General features: G+C 35.8%; 1 protein-coding gene across 1 annotated transcript in view; it reads left to right on the forward strand.

Moving 5' to 3' along the window:
• Positions 1-25,425, forward strand: part of HCFC2 (host cell factor C2) — a 42,011-nt gene extending 16,586 nt beyond the window's left edge. Inside the window, exons 6-15 of the mRNA XM_030821282.1 lie at positions 1,514-1,620; positions 1,727-1,915; positions 5,881-6,048; positions 6,973-7,025; positions 12,347-12,524; positions 14,281-14,484; positions 15,280-15,353; positions 17,246-17,383; positions 20,885-21,070; positions 21,878-25,425. Coding sequence (XP_030677142.1) covers positions 1,514-1,620; positions 1,727-1,915; positions 5,881-6,048; positions 6,973-7,025; positions 12,347-12,524; positions 14,281-14,484; positions 15,280-15,353; positions 17,246-17,383; positions 20,885-21,070; positions 21,878-22,192 — 1,612 coding nt within the window. The 3' untranslated portion in view covers positions 22,193-25,425. The remainder of the gene's footprint in view (positions 1-1,513; positions 1,621-1,726; positions 1,916-5,880; positions 6,049-6,972; positions 7,026-12,346; positions 12,525-14,280; positions 14,485-15,279; positions 15,354-17,245; positions 17,384-20,884; positions 21,071-21,877) is intronic.
• Positions 25,426-27,474: the final 2,049 nt, after the last annotated feature.

Consider the following 27,474-nt stretch of genomic DNA (forward strand, 5'->3'; position numbering starts at 1 on the left):
TTTGTCTGTAGAAGCTAAAATACTTAATGTGCCATTTTCTTATGCTCTCTCTTTTACTTCTTTGCATTCCTTGTAATGCCTTGCCCAGAGTAGGCTTTATGTAAGTGTTAACCTGGGTGTTGCCAAACTAATCACCTAACTCATTGTTTCCTTTTTCATATTTTTGGTAGTGCTTCATTTGTACTGAGGTACATGCTCTTAATGATTATGCTTTAGATGGCAATATAGAGTTGATGATTAGAATACAAACTCTGTAACCAGATGGCCTAAATTCAAGACTCAGCTTTGGCACTTGTCCTGTATTACCTGGGGCAAGAAAATTTAATCTGTTTGTACCTCACTTTCCTTAAGTATACAATGTGGATTAAAGTAAAACTTACTTGGCAAGGCTGTAATGAAGACTAAATGGATTAATACATATGAAATGCTTAGAACAGTTTCTGGTATGAAGTGAGCCCTCCATAAATGTTGACTGTTACTACCATCAACAAATTTCCTTATTCGTGCAACATTGTGCCACAATTAGGAGTACTGTTTAATTAGAATTTAATGAAATATTTACTATTGCAGTAATATTAAACATTAAATGTAATAGTTTAGGAAATGACTGTTGTAATTTAGAACCTAGTTTTGTTTTTTTTTTTAAATAAACTCAAAACCAAACAGGATGGTCTTTACATTTAAACAAAATCTTATACATTTTTTTAACTGAAGAGCCATTTTATAAAATGAAATTTTCCATTGAAACCCCAACATATAAAATGGATTTTAAAAAACAGAGCTCTGGCCAGGTGTGGTGGCTCATGCCTATAATCCCAGCACTTTGGGAGGCCAAGGTGGAAGGATGGCCTAAGCCCAGGAGGTTGAGTTTGCATTAGACCGTTATCATGCCACTGTACTCTAGCCTGGGCAACAGAACAAGATCCTGTCTCAAAAAAAAAAAATCTCTGGTTGGCATAAAAAAAAAAAAAAATAGACATCAGGTCACATGGGCCCTGATTTCTGCCTAATGAGCCTTTCTCTTCCAGCAGCCATCAGGCTTGTCTTAAGAACTCCTAGGGCCCTAAAGGAACACAGTTTAAAGTTTTTTGTTTAAGTGGTATCAGTGACCAAAGTTACATGAAATTTAATCCTCTTCAGTTACTATATGCATACAATTTTAAATTTGACTTTGGATGTCATAGATCAATTGAGTATCTCTCTGACTGAGGTACCCTTAGTATATTATAGGCAATATTGATTTTTAAATATATTATAATTGAAATATTCTTCACTTTAAGTAACTTGCCAGAGAGAAATAATTGTGATTCTGTATTGCTTCATAAAATTTTAAACTCTTGAAAAAAGACCACTTTATTCATCTTCTTATTCCCATTACCTTGGCAATGGTAAGTGAATGAATAGTTCTGAAGCTCTGAATCAACTGATAGGAAATTTTTCTATTCTTAGCACTTCAAATCCAAGAAGTAAAATGAAATAAGCTACTTTATGTTTTTGTTTTGTTGTTGCACAGGATGTACATTTTTGGTGGATGGGTCCCACATAAGGGGGAAAATACTGAGACTTCACCTCATGATTGTGAATGGAGATGTACCAGTTCATTTTCTTACCTAAATCTGGGTAAGTCTTTTAAAAGTTACTCATTGAATTAATCTTTATTAATAAGATAATTTTTGTAATTTTGTTAAGAACAAAAGATTAGTCATGGATATTTCTATCTTTTCAGATACAACAGAGTGGACCACCCTAGTATCAGATTCTCAGGAAGATAAAAAAAATTCAAGACCAAGACCAAGAGCTGGCCACTGCGCTGTTGTAATTGGCACTCGATTGTATTTTTGGAGTGGAAGAGATGGCTACAAAAAAGCACTGAATAGTCAAGTTTGCTGCAAGGATCTTTGGTATCTTGATACTGGTAGGTAAGAATATTTAACAAATAAACTTTTTCCTTTAGGTAAGCACTCTAATGTCTGCCTTTTGAGACTTACTGTAAATGCTACTACCTCTGTTTCCCATTATTAAGTATGAATGGAAGAAACAATATGTGTAGTTATTCTCCACTCCTGAGAAGTATATAATTATCCTCTCCTTGAGTGTAGGCTGGATTTAAAGACTCATTTGCAAAGAATAGAATATGGAAAGGGAAAATAGTAGCTTTACAGAAACCTGGCAAGCAGGAGAAACCTGGCAAGCACTACCTTAATCAAGTGATCAAGGTTAATATCACTAGTGATAAGTTAGTATCATTTACTCCCTAATATCATGTGATAAGTGAAAGTACCTCGGTGGTATTCCCAAATCCATAACCTCAGTCTAACTATGAGAAAATATCAACAAGCCCAAATTGAGGGACATTCTAGATCTTCTACAAAGAATATGTGAGCAGTACTATTCAGAAGTTTCAAAGTGAAAGAAAACAAGGAAAGACTAAGAAATAATAATAAAGTGGAGGAGACGAAGGAGATATTACAACTGAATGTGATGTTGTGTTCCGGATTGGATCCTGGAACAAAAACAGACATTAATTGAAAAACTGGTGAAATCTGAGTTGTCTATAGTTGAGTTAATAGTATTACACCAATAATTTCTTAGTTTTAACAAATGTGGTAATATTAGGGGAAGCTGGAGAAAAGGTAATATTAGGGAAGCTGGAGAAAAAAGCTGGGGCCAGGGGATTATGGCAATGCTGTACTATCTTTGCAACTTTTCTGTGAATCTGAAATTATTTTAAAATAAAAGATTTTTAAAAAATATATTAGAGGCTGGGTGCAGTGGCTCACACCTGTAATCCTAGCACTTTGGGAAGCTGAGGCAGGAGGATTGCTTGGGGCCATGAGTTCAAGACAAGCCTGGGCAACATAGCGAGACCCTCATCTCTACCAAACAAAAAATTAGCCAGGTACAGTGTCTCACGCCTATAGTCCCAGCTTCTCGGGAGGCTGAGGCAAGAGGATCATTTGAGCCCAGGAGTCTGAGTCTACCTACAGTGAGCTCTGATTGCTCCACTGCACTCCAGCCTGGGTATCAGAGCAAGATCCCGTCTCTAAAGGCGAAAAAATTATTAAAGCACCAAAATTTTTAAAAATGTGTACCTCACATTGATTTTTAATAAATACTGATTGACAGCTGCGTAGCAGGAATTGTTCTAAATGCTGAGAATATAGCAGCGAACAAGACTGATAGTGCCCCTGCTCTCACAAAGAACTTACATTCTGAGGGGGTACAACAGCAAGGAGATAATAAGCAATAGTGAAACAGGTTAACAAAATAAGTTCAGTTTCTGTTAATCATGTGAATACATGAGATAGCGGTGTTAGGTATTGGGCATGAGAGTGGTGGCTGCTTCAGGGTGGGTAGTCAAAAAAGGCTTCTGTGATGAGATGACATGGGATGTGATTCAAATGGTGAGAAGGAGCTACCCACATAAAAAGGCCAGAGAAACTACTGCAGGAAGAGGAAACAGCACATACAAGCAGTGTGAGATGGGAATACTTGGCATGTTTGGCAACAGATTTGAGCTGGGTAAACAAAGAGGAAAGTGTAGGAATGGAGGTTAGAGAGATGACCACAGGACATAGGGCCTTGAATGTGGTGGTAGAATTTCTAAGTTATTTTTAAAGTACAGTGGGAAGTCTTGTGTAAGTTTGAAGGAGAGATGTGACACATTCTGATACACATTTTGGAATGGTCACTGGCAGTTGTATGGAAAATGAATTGTAGGTGCACACTGCAAGACAAGTTAGAAATCTCTTGCAGTAGTCAAAAAAGTGTTTTAAACTATAGTGGTGACAATGGAGGAGGGGAGGACTTGATAAATTCAGGATATATTTTGGAGTTCTTGTTGACAGAACTGGTTGATAATTTGTATGGCAAGGGACAGAAAGGGAAGAATGGAGGATGAAGTTTTTAGCTTGAATTTTACTGAGATAGGGAAGATTGAGAGAAAGCAGCATTGTGGAGAAAATCAAGAATTCCATTTAGACCATGCTAAGTTTGAAATAAGATCAAGCAGGCGTTTGAATCAATAGATGAATCCAGTGGCCATTAGAGAAATTAGATCTGGAGATGTAATATGTGATATTATATGAGAAAAACAGATTATAAAACATATAATGACTCCAGTGTTTTCAAAATTATAAATAGAAAACTTGGAAGGACACACACCAAAGCATTATCTGAGAGCTGAGATTGTACATTTTCTTCAAAGCTTTTCTGTCATTACTTGTCTGTATTTTCTACAGTAGCATGTATTGTTTTTGTAGTGTAAAAAAAGTTTAATTTTAAAATTAAGATAGTTGAAAAAATAATGAAACAAGAGAGTAAATGCTTTCTGTGGAAGAAGCATATACTAGCAAGCAAGAAAAAGATATAGAAAATTCAACTTACTGATTCATCTTTGAAATTGGAAATTATTAACTAAAGTCTAAGGATAAGCTTCAGTCTCTGAAATTGGATGAAAAAAATGTGTATGACTGAATTTTTCTCTGTAGGGATTATATCACTTTGCACAGATTCTCTAAGGGATCTGTGACTTAAAAAGATAAAAAAAAATTGGATTTGAATGGCCTGTTTTTCTATAAACCTTTTCATAATGAGCTTTAGATATCAGTATTCTTCTAAAAGCAATCATGGCCACGATCATAAGGGCAAAATATAGATTTTGCTTTTCCTCTTGATAAGTTAGCATCAGTTTTGGTGGAAGAGGGAGCTCATCTTGTTTTTTTTTTTCTTTTTCTTCACTTTTAGTTAAACTTTGTGCATTTGATAGCATGTAAAACGGTAATAGAATTCCATGAGGCTTTCTATGAAAAATCACAGTTCTTTGCTCGCACCTTTCCTCATTTTACTTGCTTTACAAGCATTTATTTGTTCTTAACTCTGTTAAATGATTCTTTACTTCCATATCTCTATATCACATGCATATATTGTTACTTTGATGTATTTTTTTTTTCATTTAGGCAATAATGTGCTCACTTTCTGCTGTGGAAGTTAAGGATTTATCTCTTACTCCCACCATGTCTTTTTTTTTTTTGAGATGGAGTCTCACTCTGCCGCCCAGGCTGGAGTGCAGTGATGTGATCTCTGCTCACTGCAACCTCCACCTCCCAGATTCAAGTGATTCTCCTGCCTCAGCCTTCCGAGTACCTGGAATTACAGGCGCCAGCCACCACACCTGGCTAATTTTCGTATTTTTAGTAGAGATGGGGTTTCACCATGTTGGCCAGGCTGGTCTGGAACTCCTGACCTCAGGTGATCCACCTGCCTCGGCCTCCCAAAGTGCAGGGATTACAGGCGTGAACCACCATGCCCAGCTGGTAGTACAAGTCTTGATAAGGGGGTATTAACTTCAGAGAAGTTATGCTTTTATAAAATATCATGTCCAAGTTATCTTTGCTAACATTAACAGAATTGCTAAAATGTATGCTGTTGGCTGAAAATTGGCTCATAAAATTAAAGAATATTAGAACTTCTAAGAAAGATAAAATAATGTAGCTTTAATACTTGGCTCCCCTTGCCTCTCCCCAGCCTCCCCCCAAAAACCTTCTAGGATTCCCTGCTTCCCCCCAAAAAACTCCTTCTAGGATTAAACACATTTCCAAATCTGAAGACTCAAATAGTTTGGTAGTTTCATACTGGATTGTTTTGTTTATAGATATATTTGTCTAAGAAAATAAATAAATAAATAAGTAGAATAAGAACCCCAAACTATTTTTATTTGACCTACTATAGCTGTGTTTATCTGAGTAAACTTTCCCTGTCTTGGTAAGCAGATGAAGTGTTCATTGCTGATGTTTTCAAAGCTCCGGTCCACACAAACTATATCAGCAAACCATTTATACACTGGAAACTTAAATGTATAATATCATTATTGTTCTATAGAGAAACCACCGGCACCATCTCAAGTACAGCTGATCAAAGCCACTACCAACTCCTTTCATGTCAAGTGGGATGAAGTGTCTACAGTTGAGGGCTATCTTTTGCAGTTGAGTACGGACTTGCCATACCAAGCTGCATCACCAGATTCTTCAGCAGCACTAAATATGCAAGGTAACATAATTTTCATGCTTAAAGTATGTGTGCTCACATGCTTTTAAAAATATAAATTGCAGACGAGGCACGGTGGCTCACGCCTGTAATCCCAGCACTTTGGGAGGCTGAGGCAGGTGGATCACCTGAGGTCAGGAGTTTGAGACCAACCTGGTCAACATGGTAAAACCCCATCTCTACTAAAAATACAAAAATTAGCGGGTATGGTGGTGCATACCTGTAATCCCAGCTACTCGGGAGGCTGAAGCAAAAGTATCACTTGAACCCAGGTGGTGGAGGTTGCGGTGAGCTGAGATCATGCCACTGCACTCCAGCCTGGGCAACAAGCGAGGCTCTGTCTTAAAAAAAAAAAAAAAATTCACACACACACGCATGCACGCACACATATACTGCAGTACGTGTGTGTGTGCGTGTGTGTGTGTGTATATATATATATATATATACACTGCAGAAAAGTCTGTGATTAGGTTTGGTTTAAGAAATTTTATGACATTAGGTCCATGCCTGATAATTCTAATACATTGTATTTCAGTTCTAAAATTTGGCTGTCTTACCATTATGATGTGGTAGAACACATAGACACGTAGGATAGATTGTGTTTTCTGCAGTTCATTTTTATATACTTTCCTAAATTGACATATTACTTTGACTTCAGCAGATGGCTTTAATTTGCTTTCATAAATATCTTAGCTTTTTTCAAAAGTATTTTTAACTAAATAGGCCTTGGAAGTAAAAGCAAACACAAATTTTGCACATTTTTCCAGAGAGGATTTCAGTCAACTTAAGCAAACTATTAAGAAAACATATAACCTTTGGTAAAGATACTACTTTTTAAACTTTAATATGTAACTTTAAAAATATTTAATTATATTTTATTGAAGCTAATTAAGAGCATATTAGTCTGAACCTTTCTCATTCCTGCAGGAGTCAGGATGGACCCTCACAGACAAGGCGGTAATAACATCGTTCCTAACAGTGTAAGTAAAAAAGTGTATGAAGGTAATTGGATGTTTATGGTTATAGTCTCAATTTTTATTCAGATATTTAGCATACTACTACTCTAGAAGAGGGGTCCTTAATCCTGCCTGCACTTGAGAGTTATCTCTGAGGTAAACAAACAAACAAACACAGATTCCCAAGCTCTTCCTCAAATCTAGTGAAGCAGAATCTTTAGGAAAATGCCCAGGCAGCTCTGTTTTTAAAGAAAGCTTCACAGATCACTGTGACAGAAGCCTGAATTGAAAACCCCAGGCCAAGAGAAGCCTAGCTGCATTACACAGAGCATCAGACTAATTCAATGTAATGTGTGCTTATGTATTTATTATTTTGCCGTTTCTAAATGTCACACAGACATCTAAAGATGTACTTTAAAAATATGTATAAAATATTTTCTTTACTATGTATTTTGTTTACTGAAAAATATCAGTTACTAAATTGAACACTTGTGAGATTATTTCTTGTTTATGAAGTGCATCACAGTAGGTCTTGGTAGAGACTAATGAATATGCTTACTAAGATTCATTATTTTTATTTGGTAAACTGCCATCTACCTGAGTAGACTGTTTTCAAGGAAAATGATATAGGTATTGGCTCATATGTTCTGAGTATGACTGAAGACCAGTAAACGCATAAGTCCGGAAGTATATCATGTCATAGTATGTCAGGAAGGGGTTATTACAAGTAAAGCTCATACAGTTTGTAAGTAGCCTGTCATATTAGATGTAATATTTCTATTATATATATTCCTATGTTATATGTTGATTATATACTATATATGTGTGTGTGTGTATCACAAATTTAGATGACACTGTAAAGCTTATGATGAAGAGCAGTAGTTTCCTACCCTGTCCCTACCTGCTCTTGATTTCTGTTCCCTAGAAGCAACTACTTTAAACTATTGTAGCTTTCTTTTAGTATCTAACTATGTACAGTTGTCCTTCTGTATCTGCAGGGCTTTGGTTTTAGGACCCACCCCCCCACAGTCCCCTAGATATTCAAGTCTCGCAGTTGGCCCTGTGGAACCTGCAAATGCGAAACTCGGCCCTCTGTATCCACAGTTTTTGCATCCTGCGTATACTGTATTTTCCATATGTGGTTGAGGATGTGGAACCCACAGATATGGAGGACCAACTGTATTTATTAAAAATAATGCACAGCCAGGCGCGGTGGCTCACACCTCTAATCCCAGCACTTTGGGAGACCAAGGCAGGCGGATCACGAGGTCAGGAGATCGAGACCATCCTGACTAATATGGTGAAATCCCGTGTCTCCTAAAAAAAAAAATACAAAAAATTAGCCGGGCATGGTGGCGGGTGCCTGTAGTCCCAGCTACTTGGGAGGCTGAGGCAGGAGAATGGTGTGAACCCAGGAGGCGGAGCTTGTAGTGAGCCGAGATTGTGCCACTGTACTCCAGCCTGGGTGCCCGAGCAAGACTCCGTCTCAAAAAATGAATAAATAATCACACAGAAATGGACCCTTACAGTTCAAACTCATGTTGTTGAAGGGTCTACTTTTAGATCAATTGTCTTCAATAATGAAAGATGACAATTTAATGATCTCTTACAATTCTGCCTCATCCCCTCCTTTCCTGTTCCCACATCCTTCACATATTTTTAGTAGAATTATGACTTGATGTTTACACTATGATGGTGAAATAGTTGCAGGTGAGCCATGTAGTGTGCTATCATAATTACTCCTTTTTCATGCAACTTTGTTTTTCCTGGCATTAACTGCCTCACTTTTTCACTTGTTTAGTTTTCTTCTTGTCTATCATTAATTCATGCTCAAATTTTCTAAAAAATTATAAAACTTAAGATATTTGGACATAAAGGCAGTTTCTTTTTTCTCCGCTTGGAACCATTCCTCCTGGAGCCCCCTGTCCTTATGTACTGGTTCTTCTCTAGGCCTGCTGCATAGCTGTCACCTTAGAACTAACTTCTCTCTGTTTCATAATAGGAATTTATCTCTTTCCTGTGTTACAGCCCGTATTTCTTGACCTTATTTCTTCCTCTTTCTTTGTGTTTTCCTTTTTTTCGTTGCAACTCCCTGAGAAGTGGGCTTATGAAAGGTAAATTTTTTGAGATCTTGGATATCTGAAAATGTCTTTAGCCTATTTAACTGATAGTTTGGCTGGCTTATAGAATCCTATATTGGAAGTTTTTCCCTCAGAAATTTATAGGCATTTTTTTTAGTGTCTTTTAGCATTCGGTATTGGTATTGAAAAGTATGATGCCATTTAGATTCCTGATCCTTTATATATGACCTAATGTTTTATCTTTTTATCCCCAGTATTCTGAAATTTCAACAATGGTGTGCCTTGAGTGCATGTCTTCATTTGGTGTGCCTCACCCAGTGGACCCCATTGTTCTGGAAACTCATGACCTTCATTACTGATGATTTCTTCCCTCAATTTCTTCTCATTTTTTTTTTTTTATAAATTAGTCCTCTGATTTTGCTTTTTATCTTCTATTTTCTCTGTGTATTCCAATTTTTACATTTTAAATGTATCCAACCACATTTTTAATTTCTAAAAGCCTCATTTTATTCTTTATTTCTGTTATAGCACCCTATTCTTGTTTCATAAATGTAATATCTTTCCTTCTCTCTTGAAGAATTATACTTTAAAAATTTTTGGAGTTTTAGTCTGCCTTTGTTACATTTCTTTTTTTCAAGCTCCTTTTTATTTTTTAATGTGTTTTAACCTTGGACTTCCACATTAGAGGTTGTCATCAATTGTCTGGTGATGCTTGGCTGTCCCTTTTTGTTTAAAGTGAGGCTTTAAAAAAGCTTGGAAGGCCTATGCATGTGGGTGTGGCTTGTTGCTTAGTAAACCTTAACAAGGGTTAGTGAGCAGGGACCAACAAATGTCAGTATCAGTGGGTCTTTTTTCTTAGACCAGTTAGTTTCCCCTAAGAATTCTCCAACCTCTTGCTTAGGGGTTATGAGCCTGGCTGTCAGAATTCTGGGAGCTTAGTAAGGGTATTGGAGGGAAGGTATCTTTCTGTTCAGCATTTAGACTTTCATTTAATTCCTATTTTCAGTATGGGCGCCTCTCTCCATACTTGTATCATCCTCATACTTGTATCACTTGAGGGATACCATAGCGTAGTCTAGAGACTCACGTTTCAACCTTTCTACCTATTTCCCATCTTCAGCTAGAATGGAGGAGAGGAATTTCTCTGGCTTGGTATGCTGGGAGAGCAGAACTAGGGCTACAGCCCTTCTTAAACAGGATGCTGTGTGACACGCCTCCAGTGTTTTCTTGTACTCTGCACCTCTGCCACCACTGACTGCCCTGGGCCCTGGGGCACAAACGGGCCACATCTTAAGTGACTTTCCACTTAGGAGAAGGCTCTTAGCTCCAGCTTTTCTGTTTTACATCTTATCTACTATTCTCTCTTCTGCCATTCTCTTTTTTCTTAAAAGGTTATAGCTTCATACTTTCAAAAATTCCTTTTTTGTCATTTGAATTGGGTTTTGGAGAAATCTCCTGAAGAGCAAATGTGTTTAATCTATCATGTTTAATGAAAATTCTCAAGATTTATTTATACTTATTTTATAAAATTCCAGTTAGACTGAGTGTCTGATTTTAAGCAAAAAGCACATTTGAGATGTAAGGATTTTGGAATGAAATAAACCAAATTCAAATTCTAGCTGTTACTTACTGGCTCCTGACTGTAGGTGTATTACTTAAGTTCTGTGAGTATCATTTTCTTCATCTATAAAAAAATGGTCAAGTTATCTTACTAATAGGATTCTTGTGAAGATTAAGTAAGATACAGAGTTTATGGATATATATAGTACACTGCCTGCCATAATGCCTGGCATAGTTGTGGCTATCATCATCATCATCACTTATAAACAGTAGCACCACCAATTAAGGGCAAGCACAGGGCATATTATAGACAAGTATCCTCAGAGCCATGAGAAATTATGAGCCGACAATAAAAATAGAGACAGAACAGTAACAAAAAACAGGTAATTAGAAAGAACAACAATATTAGGGTATTTGAATGAAGCCAGGTCACTTTTATGGTTGACCTATAGGTATAATAACTGATATTCACATTGTGACTTGAATTATCAAAACATTTTAAATGTGGCAGCTGGGTTCTGTGGCTCACAGCTGTAATCCCAACATTTTGGGAGGCCAAAGTGGTAGATCCTTCAGCTCAGGAGTTCAAGACCAGCCTTGACAACATGGCAAAACCCCATCTCTACAAAATATAGAAAAATTAGCTGGGCATGCTGGTGTGTGCCTGTAGCCCCAGCTACTTGGGAGGCTGAGGCAGGAGGATTGCTTGGCAGGCGGTGGCTGCCATGAACTGTGATTGCGCCACTGCAGTCCAGCTGGGGCAACAGAGCAAGATTCTGTCTCAAAAAAATAAAAATAATAATTTTTTTAGGCCAGGTGCTGTGGCTCACTCCTGTAATCCCAGCACTTTGGGAGGCTGAGGTGGGTGGACCACCTGAGGTCAGGAGTTCAAGACCAGCCTGGCCAACATGGTGAAACCCCGTCTCTACTAAAAATATAAAAAATTAGCCAGGCATGGTGGTGGGCACCTGTAATCCCAGCTACTTGGGAGGCTGAGGCAGGAGAATTGCTTGAACCCAGGAGGTGGAGGTTGCAGTGAGCTGAGGTCACACCATTGTACTCCAGCCTGGGCAACAAGAGCAAAACTCCATCTCAAAAATAATCATAGTAGTAATAATTTTTTTAAAAAGTTTGAATGTATTTATTATAGTGTCTTTAAGAAGGTTAAGAAAAATGTAATTAGGGAGATTCTTATCCAAAATACTTCATGGTATAGGATGATGGTATGTATATGTATGAAATCTTTATATGGAAAACTCAGTCATATAAAATAGTTTATTTGCTTAAAGATTCCATATAGCTGAGATTTTACTTTCGGAGTTATCATATTTTTAGGATACATGTCTGCCCTTTAAGAAAATATGACCAGACCCAGTAGCTTTGTTCTCTCCTGTGTTATGTATGTATTTGCTTGTGATACTAGCTACCACTTCTTAAAATGTAGATTTTTTTTCCTCAAAATATACTGTCCCTTTCCTCTTCAAAACAGATCTTTTGAGCATGAGATTAAGTGAAAAGAAATTGTTTTCTTAGAAACTATTATAAAATTGAAGAATAATCCTGTAGAAATTAATAATGTCATTTTTAGGTGTTTTCTATTTTGATAAAAAGTATTTAAATTGTAATTTATTTTGCTTGTTTTTTACATGTATTTTTATTTCATTGAATATTGCTTACTACAGTAATCTGTTATATTTCTTGTAGATCAGTGATACAATAAACAGCACAAAAACTGAACAGCCAGCCACAAAAGAAACTTCAATGAAAAACAAACCAGACTTTAAAGCACTGACGGATTCTAATGCCATTTTATATCCATCTTTGGCATCGAATGCTTCTAATCATAATAGTCATGTGGTGGATATGCTAAGGAAAAATGAAGGTATATGGATGACATTTTAAACTAAAGCTTTTTATAAAATCGGTGGGGAATTTAATAGTCATTGAAAAAGTAAATGTTGTACAGTTTTGATCCATTTTCCTAATAGCAAAAAACTGCCATATTCAACTTGGTGAGAATGATGTTAAAATACTAAGCACTTACCTGAATAGTAATGATTAGTTATGAACTATGGAATTTAAATGAGGCAATTTTTTTTTTTTTTTAAAGAATAGCCTCTCCATCAGGAAGAACTATAGTAGAAAATGATTAGGAGATTTGTTAGGGTTTCTTTTAGGACTCCAGGAGATGCACAGAGACTAAAGCAGTGGCTGAAATGGAGAGGCGAGAATTCATCATTTCAGAGACTTTTAGAAGGTTTCATCTATTAGACTTGACAACTGGTTGTATATGAGAAATAAAAATGAGTTGAAAATGACTCCCAGTTTTTTGGGTTGGACATGAGAATACATAATGATAGTCTTCACCAAAATAGGAAATATAGGAGCAAGAACAGATTTTGGAAAAGATAGGTTCAACTTTGAACTCTGTTTTTGAGGCACTTCAGGAATATACTGGTAAAGATTTCTAATGGGCAGTTGGATACTTAGGCCTGAAGTCTAGAAGGCAGTACTAGGCTAGAAACATAAATTTAGAAATTAAGAGTATTTAAATGTGATCTCCAAAAGAGCAAGGATCTTGTTGACTTGTTAACTGCTAGATTCCTAGCACCTGGTACAGTGCCCAGGACATATGTATGGATTTGGGAATGGTATTTAACGCACAGAAAAATATGTAAAGGGCGAAAAGAAGAAGGCTTAAGTTTGTGAGGCATGATCTATGCCTGCCTTATTTCACCATTATAAAAACAAATACAATGTCTCATGCATGGTAGACTTCACTGTTGTGGAATGAATAAATATCCATCATAGGAAAAAAAATAGCTTCAAAAAGGAGTATGTGGTCAGCATTGTTTACAGTGCAGAAAAGTCAAGTAAATGAAAATTGAAAAATATCCCCTAGAAATCATTGAAGTTTGCCAGAATTATTTTATTAGAGTAGTGTGCTAGAAATCAAATTTTGGGGAGATCAAGGAAGTATAAACTGTTCTAAGGGAATTAGTAAGGGGAAAGGGTAATTGGTGGGAATTGTTGGGTAAACGAAGAGCTGTGTTGTTTGCTTCAGGGATTTGATGATGTTTACGAGCTAAGGACCAAAACTTACTGACAAAGAATCTGAAAACCCTGAAGAGAGAGGAATGATTGGTGAGGGTCCCAACATACAGGGGAAGGAATGGGACCAAGAATACAGGAAGATACATTCAGATTTTTTAGGAGAGAGGTCAGCAAATCTTCTGCAATGGAAGACAGGGAGGATGAGCACAATTATTAGTACAATTCTAGTTTGCAGCCAGAGAAGGCAGAAAATTGAGATAATTCATGCCTAATGACCTCTAATATTTTTTTCCTGAAATGAAGGGCAGAGCCATTTGATCTATGATTTAGTGGAAAGTCAAGAACAATGGTTAAGTGTTTAGAATAAACGAGGAAGGTAAAAAGTTGGATATCCATTATGGATATAATATACTTTATTTTTCTAAACATTTTATGCCTAATGGTTAATTCATACTGCTACCATTTGTGGTGCTCATGTATGATTTTAAAACTGAAAATACCAAGAATCATATGACAAGAACTATAAGACACAACAATTATCTGCAGATATTATATTAATAATTACCTTTTCCCTTTTATTTTAGGTCCTCACACTTCAGCAAATGTAGGTGTTCTAAGTAGTTGCCTGGATGTAAGAACAGTAATTCCTGAAACTTCTGTATCCAGTACTGTTTCCAGCACACAAACTATGGTAACCCAGCAGACCATTAAAACTGAATCATCCAGTACAAATGGGGCAGTTGTTAAAGATGAAACTTCACTAACAACATTCAGTACCAAATCTGAAGGTTTGAAATGTGTTTCACATACTGTATTTTGAACCATTTATGTTTATAAATTCATCAAACTTACTTGTCTTAGATGGGAGTTGCATTTCATCTTGGAATTTTGTTATTAGTCATTTCAACTTAATTTCTGTGAGCAAGAGTTTTCATTTGACCTAAATTTAACTTTTAGAATCTTTAAGAATTCTCTTTAGCTTTGGTTTTATTTCAATCATGACTTTATGGATTTTGACCATATATTTACCTTTATCAGCTTTCATCTTTCCAGAATGTAATGTAAACAGATAAAGCATTTCAGTTAAAATTATTTTATAAAATATTCTCTGCATACAATATTTAGATTAGCAGACACTATTGAAATACGATCAGAATGTGTCTTTCCTACCACGAATAAATTTAGCAAACTTTTTTTTAGACAAGATTGGTTCTAGACTGTGTGTTAACAATTCTTCCAACTTGCTTGATTTTTAATTTGATAAGTTCTTATTCTTTTGAAATAGGAATTGTATTGCATCTTTAGTGAACATTCTCTGAAGTTCTAGCTAGTCATCAAACCCTTGAAAAATGAAGTTTATGAATTCTTTTGAGTTAAAGGGTCAATATTACTACTTATTGTAAATAATAGTACAATACACTCTGGCTGTTTTTTATTGTGATAAAATACACGTAACATAAAATTTGCTGTCTTAGCCATTTTTAAGTTTACAGTTGGTGGCATTAAATATATATTTAAATATTATATTTTAATGTATCTGATAAGTTATGTAAATCTTATCTGATAAATTGTTTAATTTTTAGTTGATGAAACATATGCACTGCCTGCAACAAAGATCAGCCGTGTAGAGACACATGCTACAGCAACGCCGTTTTCTGTAAGTACATGACCTGGTGATGATGCATGTTTACACATGATTATGTACTTTTAAATGCTGAGCAACTTCTAAATAATTTCATAAAAAGATTCTCAGGTCTCAGTAATGAATTGACATAAATTTAGAAATAAATGATTGAATAGGAAAATGTTCACAGTATAATGTTTACTGAAACAGCTGGATAAAAAATAACATATGTGTTGTGTTCCCAATTTTGTTAAAAAATACATGCAGTTCATACATTTATACTCTCACATGTACCCACACATAACCACTCGAAAATCCAGGTGGGGGGCCACAGATACTTTTGACTTTCTTCTTTATGCTTTTTATATTTTTCTATAATGCAATGTTATTTTTATAATCAGAAATGTGTATGTATGTATACATACATATATGTGTAAATTACATTAATGGTTAAAAGATAGGGTGTGTTATGGAACATAAAACTTGAATGGCTGTATTGCTAGCTACTTAATAGGAGCACAACAGAATATTGCAATAGTGGATTGACATAAATGTAGGATAGCCCAATAATCTCTGATATTTGGTTGTCTTACATAGGCCAAATTTGGTATGCATGGCACCAAACTTAAAATGCCAGGAAAGTGCCTTACAAATATACCAAGATTGTCTTACTTAGATAAATACAAGAATAATACATACATATATGTATTTTTGAGGGTTTTTTTTTGTTATTAGTCATTTCAACTTAATTTCTGTGAGCAAGAGTTTTCATTTGACCTAAATTTAACTTTTAGAATCTTTAAGAATTCTCTTTAGTTTTTGTTTTCTTTCTATCATGACTTTATGGGTTATGACCATATATTTACCTTTATCAGCTTTCATCTTTCCAGAATGTTAAGTCTTAGTGTTTTTAGACTCTTCTTAGGGAAGGATTACTAAAATGAATTTTTTTCTCTTGAGTCTATTTTGCGATGCATCAGCCAGAATTGTATTTGTTATTTGAGTTGGAGGCAGTTGTTTTATAAAAGTTGTTGAAGAGAGTTTTTACAACTTTAAAAAATGAAAACAAGTTTAAAGCTATTACTTTTTTTTAACTTTAAAGACTCTTCTAGTTAGCTCACTTTGTCATGTGTGATAGCCTAAATATTAAAAAAATGTGAATTATAAGCATGTACCTCTGCTGTTATATATTTAAGACAGAAATAAATAACTGAAGTGCACATTTGTTTTGAGCTTCTGGAAACAGTGTCTCATTTATAAGAAGATGGCTTTAAAAGGTTAGTTCCAGGGATAAGTATAATTCACTTACCACTAAAAGTAGCTTAAGGTAGAGGAAGTTTATTTGTTTTAAAACAGGATAAAAAATGTAAAACTGTTTAATCTACTCCTTAGTATATACTAAAGTATATTCAAATTGCATTTTAGTTTTGAACACTTTTTCTCCTTTTAGGTTTGGAGAATCACAGGTATTTCAAGTGCAAAGATCACTGAATTTTTGCTAGTTGTTTTTGGATCTAGAAATGAGCCAGCTTGGAATTAATTTTTCTGTATTTGCTCCTTTTGGAGCAAGTTGTAATGTTACGCTAAAGGAATTACATTTTCTGAGAGAGTCTCTGAAATGACAATGTCCTATAAAATAGCTGGCATTTTAACATATCACTGATTGGAAAGCATGCTAACTCCAGCTAGGTTGATAGTACAGAGCTACTGACTTGGAGAATGCCTGTCACTCCTGTGTTTGAATTGGCATCCCTGTTTCACTGTCAGTTGACCTAATCTGTTAAGACTTTATTTACTTATAAGTTGTTAATATTGTGGTGTTTATCCAAATACCTACTTGTAGATCACTGCATGGACTTATTAAATCTTGAAAATTTTCATATATTCAATAAGAGTCTTCATAAATTTTTTTTCTCTGAAATTAGAAAGAGACTCCTTCAAATCCAGTGGCCACAGTGAAAGCGGGAGAACGACAATGGTGTGATGTGGGAATTTTTAAAAATAATACAGCTTTGGTGAGCCAGTTTTATTTGCTGCCAAAAGGGAAGCAAAGCATCTCAAAGGTAGTTATTGGTGTATTTTCTACATTGTAAATTATAAGCCTCAAGGATGAGATTTTTCTCTACCAATAACTTAGGGAAAGGAAAAAAATAATTAAGAATGAGATTTCTTTTTTAGAACCCTGATTCAGGTCACTTGAATGAGTAAAATTGGGATCCGTCCACAATCTATATAATTGTGAATTCTGTATACCAAATGTATTAGGCCGTTCTCACATTGCTGTAAAGAAATACCTGAGACTGGCCGGGTGCAGTGGCTCACGCCTGTAATCCCAGCACTTTGGGAGGCCAAGGCAGGTGGATCACGAGGTCAGGAGATCAAGACCATCCTGGCCAACACGGTGAAACCCCGTCTCTACTAAAAGTACAAAAAATTAGCCGGGCGTGGTGGCGAGCGTCTGTAGTCCCAGCTACTCAGGAGGCCGAGGCAGGAGAATGGTATGAACCCGGGAGGTGGAGCTTGCAGTGAGCCGAGATAGTGCCACCGCACTCCAGCCTGGGTGACAGTGTAAGACTCCATCTAAAAAGAAAAAAAAAAAAAGAAATACCTGAGACTGGGTGGCTCAAGGTTCCACAGGCTGTACAGGAAGCATGATGCTGGCATCTGTCAGCTTCTGGGGAGGCCTCAGAAAACTTCCAGTCATGGCAGAAGGTGAAGGGAAAGCAGGCATGTCTTACATGGCAGGAACAGGAGCAATGTGTGGGGTGGGGAGATGCCACACACTTTTAAACAACCAGATCTCATGAGAACTCACTATACAATACTAAGGGGGGATGGTGCTAAACCATTCATGAGAACTCTGCCCCTACGATCCAATCACCTCCCATCAGGTCCTACCTCCAACACTAGGGATTACAATTCTACATGAGATTTGATGGGAAAACAGCTCCAAATCATATCACCAAGTTACATTGTATTCTTTGTTAAGGCCCTTTGTATGGACTACATCACAAGCATGTCATTTAAAAAATCTTTGAACCAGGTGTGCTGGAGCATGCCTGCAGTCCCAGCTACTCAGGAGGCTGAGTCAGGAGGATTGCTTGAGCCCAGGAGTTTGAGGCTGCGGTGCAGTATGATAGCACCTGTGAATAGCCACTGCATTCCAAACTGGGCAACATAGCAATACCTATCTCTAAATTAAAAAAAAAAAAAAAAAACTTGTACAATCACTGAGGTGGAGAGTTTTTTGTTTGTTTGTTTGTTTGTTTGAGACAGGTTCTTGCTCTGTCACCCAAGCTGGAGTGCAGTGGTGCAATCAGAGCTCACTGCAGCCTCAACCTCCTGGGCTTAAGTTATCCTCCCACTTTGGCTTCCTGAGTAGCTAGGACTACAGGGACAAGCCACCATGACCAGCTAATTTTTGTAGAGACTGGGTTTCACCATATTGCCCAGGTTGGTCTCAAACTCCTGGGCTCAAGTGATCCTTCCATCCCAGCTTCCCAAAGTGCTGGGATTACAGGCATGAGCCACCACACCCAGCCAATGAGCTGGGTTTTGAGTCATAATCTAGTCTGACTAGCACAGATAAGAGTTTTTTGAAATATCTCTAATTTTGTTAACTGGTGTGTCTAGAGAATGGAACTTTTTTTTTCTATTGAAAAAAAATTTTTTTTTATTCCTGATTTTACAATTAAAAAAATATAAAAGCCCTGATATGCTATTAAATACAATCTAATGTTCCCTTGATTCTGAAACTCCTTAAAGAGGACCTCATATATATATATATGAGATATTTTATATATATGTAAATTAGACATTTAACCTTCTAAGAATTATTAAATAGATAACAGCTCCAAAGCACATTGGAAAAATTTATGAAGGCCAGGTGCAGTGACTCATGCCTGTAATCCCAGTACTTTGGAAGGCCAAGGTGGGAGGAGCTTGAGCCCAGAAGTTCGAGACCAGCCTGGGCAACATGGCAAGATCCCGTCTTACAAAAAATAATTTGTTGGGCAAGATACGTGCCTCTGCTCCCAAATACTTGGGAGGCTGCGGTGGGAGGATCACTTGAACCAGGAGGTCAAGGCTGCAGTGAGCCATGTTCAGGCTACTGCACTCCAGCCTAGATGACAGAGTGAGATGCTGTCTCAAAAAAAAAAAAAAAAAAAAATTATTAAATGGAGAATTTCTGAGAGAGAATTGCCAAGGAAATAGATGTTCATTTTGAATCTCCTGAAGATATGCACAAATGAGGATTATATCCTATATATTTATATATATTTTAGTTGCTCTACTATTACTCCTCGTATCCCTCTTTTTAATATAGAATTTTTCTAATTCTTGACAAAAATAGAAATTCTAGTTAATAATTAGTATTATGCCCAGTGAAATTTCTCACTGTAGTTTGATTTCATATATAAAGACGTGTCTGTGTCTAGGGGCCTAGTAGCTACCTGATTTTTCCTAAAAGAAAAAAATAGCCTAAAATTTAGAGCTAGTAAACTTAGGTTTAAATCACTAGTTTCAGCATTCAGCAGTGTGATCTTGGCAAGTCAACTTGTTTAATCTCTCTTAGACTCAGTTTCCTCATCTGTAATGTAGAGATGACATGGTTCCCTTAAAGTAGGAGAACACAGTGGCACTCTCTGTCTAACTGGGAGAGTTAGGGAGAATATGTAAAAATTGTTTGAAAGTTGTAAATGTTATTATCTTCCTACCTAGAGTATATAATTATTTAACATTTATTTGGTGTCTGCTGAATTTTAATTTAAAAAAAACTCTATAGGCCGAGGGTGGTGGCTCACGCCTGTAATCCCAGCACTTTGGGAGGCCGATGCAAGTGGATCACATTTGGTCAGGAGTTCAAGACCAGCCTGGCCAGCATGGCGAAACCCCGTCTCTACTAAAAAATACAAAAATTAGCTGGGTGTGGTGGCAGGCATCGGTAATCTCAGCTACTTGGGAGGCTGAGGCAGGAGAATCACTTGAACCCGGGAAATGGAGGTTGCAGTGAGCTGAGATTGTGACACTGCACTCCAGCCTGGGAGACAGAGTGAGACTCCGTCTCAAAAAAAAAAAAAAAAAAAAATGCTCTATACTACATGCTAGTCACTCCTTTTCTATCAAGCTTGCTTGCCTGTCTCTAAAGGGTATTATTCCTGGGCAGATTATTATTTGACAGTATATTTTCTGAGATTTCTGCTTCAGGATAAGTTTACATGATGATGGGATAGTTGATACTTTGTTTATAGTGGTTGTCAGCTTTTTTTCTACCTTCACATTGTTCACGTGCAGAATGCTCTTAACATTTCTCTGTATAATCAGTGATTCTCAATTGGAAAGAGTGCCCCCCTCTGAATAAGGAGCACAGATTTATGGACTTAGTTGCTTGTCTATTGGAGGGTTCATTCCATGTGAGAGAGAGGGAGATAAATGTGAACCAGAACCTTAAAAAATAATTTATTCTTTAAAAGTTTTTTTGTTTAATAAAAATTGAATAATTTTTAAAATTTTTAAATATTAGTTGTACCTTTTATTTGACTTTTGCATATACTACATTTTAGGTAGGAAATGCAGATGTACCTGACTACAGCTTGCTTAAGAAACAAGATCTTGTTCCAGGCACAGGATACAGATTCAGGGTTGCTGCAATCAATGGTTGTGGGATAGGTCCTTTCAGCAAAATCAGTGAATTTAAAACTTGTATTCCTGGTTTTCCTGGAGCTCCTTCTGCAGTCAGAATTTCAAAGGTGAGACATCGGGTCAAGACTTGCTGGTGATTTTAAATTATTTGAAATTTCATATGTAAAGTAAACTGTCAGTTTAGAAATTCTTGTTACCATCTAATGAAATGAGAGATACCTAAAAGGATGGATTTAAAGTTTAAAAAATAATTTTAGCTAATCATTCATGTTTTTTTAACTTTTATTTTAAGTTCAGGGGTACATGTACAGGTTTGTTACAAAGGTAAATGAGTGTCATGGGGGTTTGTTGTGCACATTATTTCATCACCCAGGTATTAAGCCTAGTACCCATTAATTATTTTTCCTGATCCTCTCCCTCCTCCCACCTTCCACTCTCTGATAGGCCCCAGTGTGTGTTGTCTCCCTCTATGTGTCCATGTAATTTCAAGCAAAATTACAGCATCCAAATCACAGAAAGGCAGGGAAATCTGGTTTGCTTCTAAATTTGTTCTTGTTATTATGGAACAAAAACATTTGGCTGGAGAATTTTAATAGAGCACTCGAAACTGGATTATATTTTATCCTAATATCCTGTCCCTCCCTAGAGATTGTTTAGAAAATAAAAATCCCTCTTTTAGGATATTACAGGCAGACATTTAAACTTAGTTGTGTTTTTGAAAAGCAAGCATGAAATTAAACTTTGTAGATCCAAATGAGGTAGGTTTTAAAAATCAACAATAAAAGATGTAACATCTAATGTAATTATTTTAGTAAAAATGAGCATTTTGTATTCTAAAGATAGACTTAACATAATAAGTGATAACAGAGGAAACTTAAGAACCTTTAACCTGTTTTTTCTCCCCCCTCTTCAAGAATGTTGAAGGTATCCACCTTTCCTGGGAACCTCCAACTTCACCTTCTGGAAATATTTTGGAATATTCAGCCTACTTGGCTATCCGCACAGCACAGATACAAGATAATCCAAGTCAACTTGTGTTCATGAGGATTTATTGTGGTCTTAAGACATCATGTATAGTAACTGCTGGGCAACTTGCAAATGCACATATTGATTATACATCCAGGCCTGCCATTGTGTTCAGGATATCAGCAAAGAATGAAAAGGGATATGGACCAGCTACACAAGTTCGGTGGCTTCAAGGTAACAATAAGAAAGCACCTTTAAATTGAATTGGTTTTTTTACTGAAGCTATTGTGATGATAATTATTTATTAGTAACTGGTTATGAAGATTTGTCATTTAAAAGAGTATTCTCTGGCTGTATTTCCAGCAGTTATGAACTTGAGTTTGTAAATTGTTCTTAAAATGTATTTGCTGAATTATAGATCCAAATAAAAGAAAAGAAGCAAAGACTCTCTGAAAATTAGTATATGAGTTCTTCCTTACAGATATAGCTCTTTTATAAAGAAAAACAGTGAAATTAAGATAAAAGCTAGAAAGCTTTATTACCCCAATATCTTTTATAAGGGCTATGTAACCCAGTCATCCTAGAGTTATTGAGATGATTCTAGTAACTGGCTGTTGTATACTATGCTGTCTTATATAGTAAATGTTCTCTACGTTGTAAATGTCCTACCTTTGAGTACTCCCTCTATCTTTATTCTATATGAGCAGTGTTCCTCTAACAACTGTCTTCTATTGGATAATATGTGTGATTAATAATTCTAGTAGTTATTTGATTCCTTTCTTTGTTTACAGTTAGCACAGAGCTTAAGAAATTTAAAAAGAGGCAAGTTTAGAAACTGCTTTTGAACTTTTATTATTTTCCAAGAATCATGGTAAAATACAAGAACGATGAGTTTTCTTGATTCTTACCAGGCCAATATATTTGAATATATTTTTGGCCAAAGCACTTAACTTATCTGGCCCTCATTTTCCTCATAACAGATGAGGGAGTTAAAACAGTTTATCTTTTAGGTCCCTTTCAGCACTAAGGTTTTGTGTTTTTAGTAGAAGTGAAGTATATCCTTGAACATTTTCATCTGTCTTAATGGCTCTAATTTTGCTTTTGCTAAAATTAAAATCTTCATAATTGAATTAAAAATTAAAGTATATGTCCTCCTATTGGAGAAAGAAACAAGCACCTTAACAGGACACAAGTTTTAAAATAGTGTTTTAAACATTTGTAAGATTTTTGTAAATGCTCTAAATGTTTTATTTTTGCATTGTTTTTACCTTGAAATTGTAAAAACTTTTTTACTATGAAAATATAAGCATTAGACAGCTAACTCAGGTTCCATTACAACCTTAAAGATACAGGTAGGCATTATAAACACTCTGCTACAGGTAACTTGTCTTAAACATTTTAGGAATTTCATGGTTCCACTGCCTATTTAAATCTGGAATTAATATACAGAGCAATAATTGCAGAAAAGATATTTCAAACTAAGAGCTTCAATAACTGCAGGGGCACAGGTCTATCTTTTTTTATACCACATAACCTTATGCCAGTTTAGGTTGACTGAGTAGCTATGTCCTCAAATTTCATGTATGATACCCCCCAGCAAAGATGGATTTAATTGTGCAGAATTGATATATATGTGTGTTCCAGTTACTAATTTAAAGTGTATAGAATATTTTAATATATAATTTTTGTAAAGAACTGGGATTTTTATACTACAGTATTTGTAATTAATGTGTCTCACTAATTAAGTTTCTCTTGAAGAAAATATGCAAATTGTTAGACACATAATGAGTGGTTTCCAAACTCTAAAGATAAAATAAATGCACTACCATGGTGTTGTTAGAATACCTTTTTTGTGGCTGTATGAATCTTTACTCTTTAAATGTGTACTTTACAATGTTTACAAGGAGCTTCTCTGGTTTGTTATCCCAGCAATGCCCTTGGTGAGAGCTTCATTCTGCATATGTTTAATTCATATGCTTTGCTTTTGGCATATGCTTGCTTTTTGCACTAGTAGAATTTTAACTTACCTCATTATTATGTTTGTAATCATTTGTCTAGCTTCTGTAATGTATCTGATATAGGCTAAACAAATACTTAACCAAAGTTAAAATACATGGTAAGCAATTTTGCACATATTAAATATTAGGGTTGTGTATATGTGTATACTTAATTATAAAAAGAATATGAATGGAAAGTTACACTAAAAGTGTATGTTTCAAGCCCAATTATTTTAAAGATCTATTGCTTTAATAGAAAAAGTTTGGCTTTTAACCCTTTCTTCTCTGCATTAATAACAACGTGCATCTTGAAGCCCTTCTCCTAATGACAAGGAATAAGTTGATTTTAAGCAAAGGATAGAATATTTGTTTGAGTGTGCACATTTATACCTGTTTAGTATTTGATTCAGTTAAGCCTCCACTCTTCTGGATCAGGAGGTGATTCTGAACCTGTGGTTCTAACATATGACTTACTTTTTAGAGGGAAGAGAAGTCTTTCTATACTGAGGGATTTGTTAAAATCATAAGTGTTTTTGCCTTGAGACTTAGCCCAGATTCTTTTTTTTTTTTTTTTGGCATTTGTACATTAAGCACCAGTCATATTTATCTCTGTGATAAGGGATTGGTGACTAAAAAATGCCATTAAGAAATCTCTATGCCTTTGACATTAGTAGTTAATAAGAGATCTTAGAGCTGTGTGCTGATGAATAGTATGAATTGGAGTAAATAGCAAGAGAAGTGCATTTAGCTTCTTATGATTTGCACATTTTCTAAGTGAAGATCCCTTTGTGTAGCAGTAGGCTGTATCATGCAGATATTTTTCATAGGATTTGCACTGAGTTAAATGACTTTCTTTACTCTTCCCAGTCGGGTAAGCAATTCAAATGTAACAAGCCTTTGTGCCAGTCCTCTTCTGTGTTCTGCAACTCTGGCTCTCATAAGTAGTAAAAATATTTTTGATGTTGCATGCTCTCAGGATTATGTTTTCTAAAATATCATATTGGCTTCATTTTAGTTTAATAAACTTATTTGGCAACTTAATTAGACATAGGGTATATATAAACTCAATTTTATCTGCATTTTTAAAAAATTGAAATAATCTGATTGCATGTATGAAGGACTCCTGCCTCATTACCCAATTACATAAATACAATTATCTATAGGAAGGTGAAATTGTTGATCTGTTATTTCAAAGACTTGTAGACTAGCAAAGATTCATTCTGATTAGAAATAAGGTCTATAGCTAAAGATATTTTTATTTTAAAAAATTACAGCCCTTGTAACAAAAATCATTTGTAACATTGGATATGAAGAGATTATTAGTATTTAAAATTATTGTAGTCATTTGATCATAAATGAAGTAGCTTGCAAAATAGACTTGGTCTTTGACCCTTTAAGGTGTAACTGACTGACTGTTGTGTTTTTCAAGACTGATTTTAGGCAGTTTTATGTATCGTGTACCAATGATATGTAAAATAAAGCACCTTTTCTACTATAAACAATTACAGGTGTTATTTATTTTGAAGGATATGAAAGAAAAGTTAGTGATGGCAGAGTGAATCTGTAGAAATGTTGATTTTATATTTAAAATAACATTATGTAAACATATTAAACATATATTAACATGTTTAATAATTAATATTTAATAATTAACAAGTTTAATAATTGTTAAACATATATTTAAAAGGCTGCCTGTATTGTTTGAAATAATATAGGCAGCCTTTAAATTAAGAATGGATCGTGTTTAAAAACTTGTTTTTAAGTTTTTAAGATGGCAGTTGGGAGTCATTTTCTCATAGAAATGTAAATCCTATTTAAGTAACCCTTGTCATACCTGAACTAGTATGCTTGAAAGTAAAAAGGCAAATGGCTCCAAGAAATAGTCTAAACTTGTTGTCACTTTTTTTGTTGTCTTTCATTTACTCTAAAATATTTTTCTTTATTCTCTTCATCCTTTTAAATTCATAGCAGCCAGACTTCTGACCTGCTGCTCCATTGAAATGGCACTAGCAAAGTTCAAGGATAACCTCCCATTTCCCAAATCCAGGGAACTCTTTTATCGTATTTAATCTTGTCATTTGAAACTTTTGTCCACTGTCTCGGCACTTCCTCATTTTTGTAGTGTCTATGATACCATGCTTTCTATCCATCTTTACACACCTCCTCCTGTCTATGGTTCCCTTTTTCACTCCCACCTGTCCCTATTCATTTTTTTTCCTAGATTCAGGCCAAATTGCCAACCTGAAGAAGTCTTTCCTGACATACTCCACCACCAGGTGGATTTAACCCCTTCTTTTTGTTCTCCCACTGTCCTTTGTTAAATCTTCTGTCATAGCAGTCTAAAAACTTAGTGCCCCTATTTGTTAGCATGTCCCTCTCCATCTGCTAGATGGTAGGTCTTCAAGGCAGAGATTGGGTCTTTATACCCGTTCCATATTGGCCAGCTAGTTAACTGGTACTTAAATATTTTAACAAGTGGGTAAAGAAAATTGTCACCTTTACATTTCTTCATATTCCACTCCTCCTAAATAGAGGTCAAAATGGAAGGGAAGCTTTGAAAGGGAAAGAGATTTTTTGCAGATTTGCCAAGTATCTGGAGGAAATACAAACTCTTTAGCTTTGTCTTACCCTGTCCTGCTGTTAGGTTAAAAGAAGTTCTGGGATAAGAGATTTAGTATAGGAGGTCTTTGATTTGAAAAGGTCCTTCTACCAGATCAGGTTTGTTTTTTTTCTTAAAGAAAGAAGAAAGATCTTTGATGAGGTTATGGGCATTGCTGGATTATGATTTTTAACACTGGATGATCAAAATGAGCTAAAACTGTCAAAAGTTAATCTCTGTCTGACACTAGAAATTACCTACCTATATAAGTTCAGGGAACTGCTGAAGGACATGGTTACCAGGATTGGAACTGCATTGGATTCTGTTACATATCAAGTCAGGTCACTGTTATCACCTCTAAGTTTGTAGGACAAAAGATTCTTACACTCAGGAAAATGAGATGACATTGGCAAAACTCCCTTCTAAGTTTTCTAGTTATAGTTGTTAGTCCCTAGACTTATCTATTTCTGTGACTCCAGAAAAAACTTACTTTGATCATTCCTGGAAAAACATGAACTACAAAATTCTGGGGGAAAAATCAATAAATGCTGTAAACTGAATGAAGGGCTCATGTCTGTAATCCCAGGCCAAGGCGGGTGGATCACCTGAGAATTGACCAGCCTGGCCAATATGGTGAAACCCTGTCTCTACTAAAAATACAAAAATTAGCTTGGCGTGGTGGCGGGCATCTGTAATCCCAGCTACTCGGGAGGCTGAGGCAGGAGAATCGCTTGAACCCGGGAGGCAGAGGTTGCAGTGAGCCAAGATTGCGTCATTGCACTCCAGCCTGAGTGACAAGAGTGAAACCCCATCTCAAAAAAAAAAAAGCCATAAAATCTGAGAACACCAGCTTCCTTGTTCAAAATAGTGTCCACTTGTGGGCCTATTAATCTCAGCAGAGGGGATCTGGAACTGAGCATGAGGTTCTTTCGTTTTATATATTTGGTAT

Source organism: Nomascus leucogenys, chromosome 10, assembly GCF_006542625.1.
Source record: "Nomascus leucogenys isolate Asia chromosome 10, Asia_NLE_v1, whole genome shotgun sequence".
NCBI classification, from domain to species: domain Eukaryota; kingdom Metazoa; phylum Chordata; class Mammalia; order Primates; family Hylobatidae; genus Nomascus; species Nomascus leucogenys.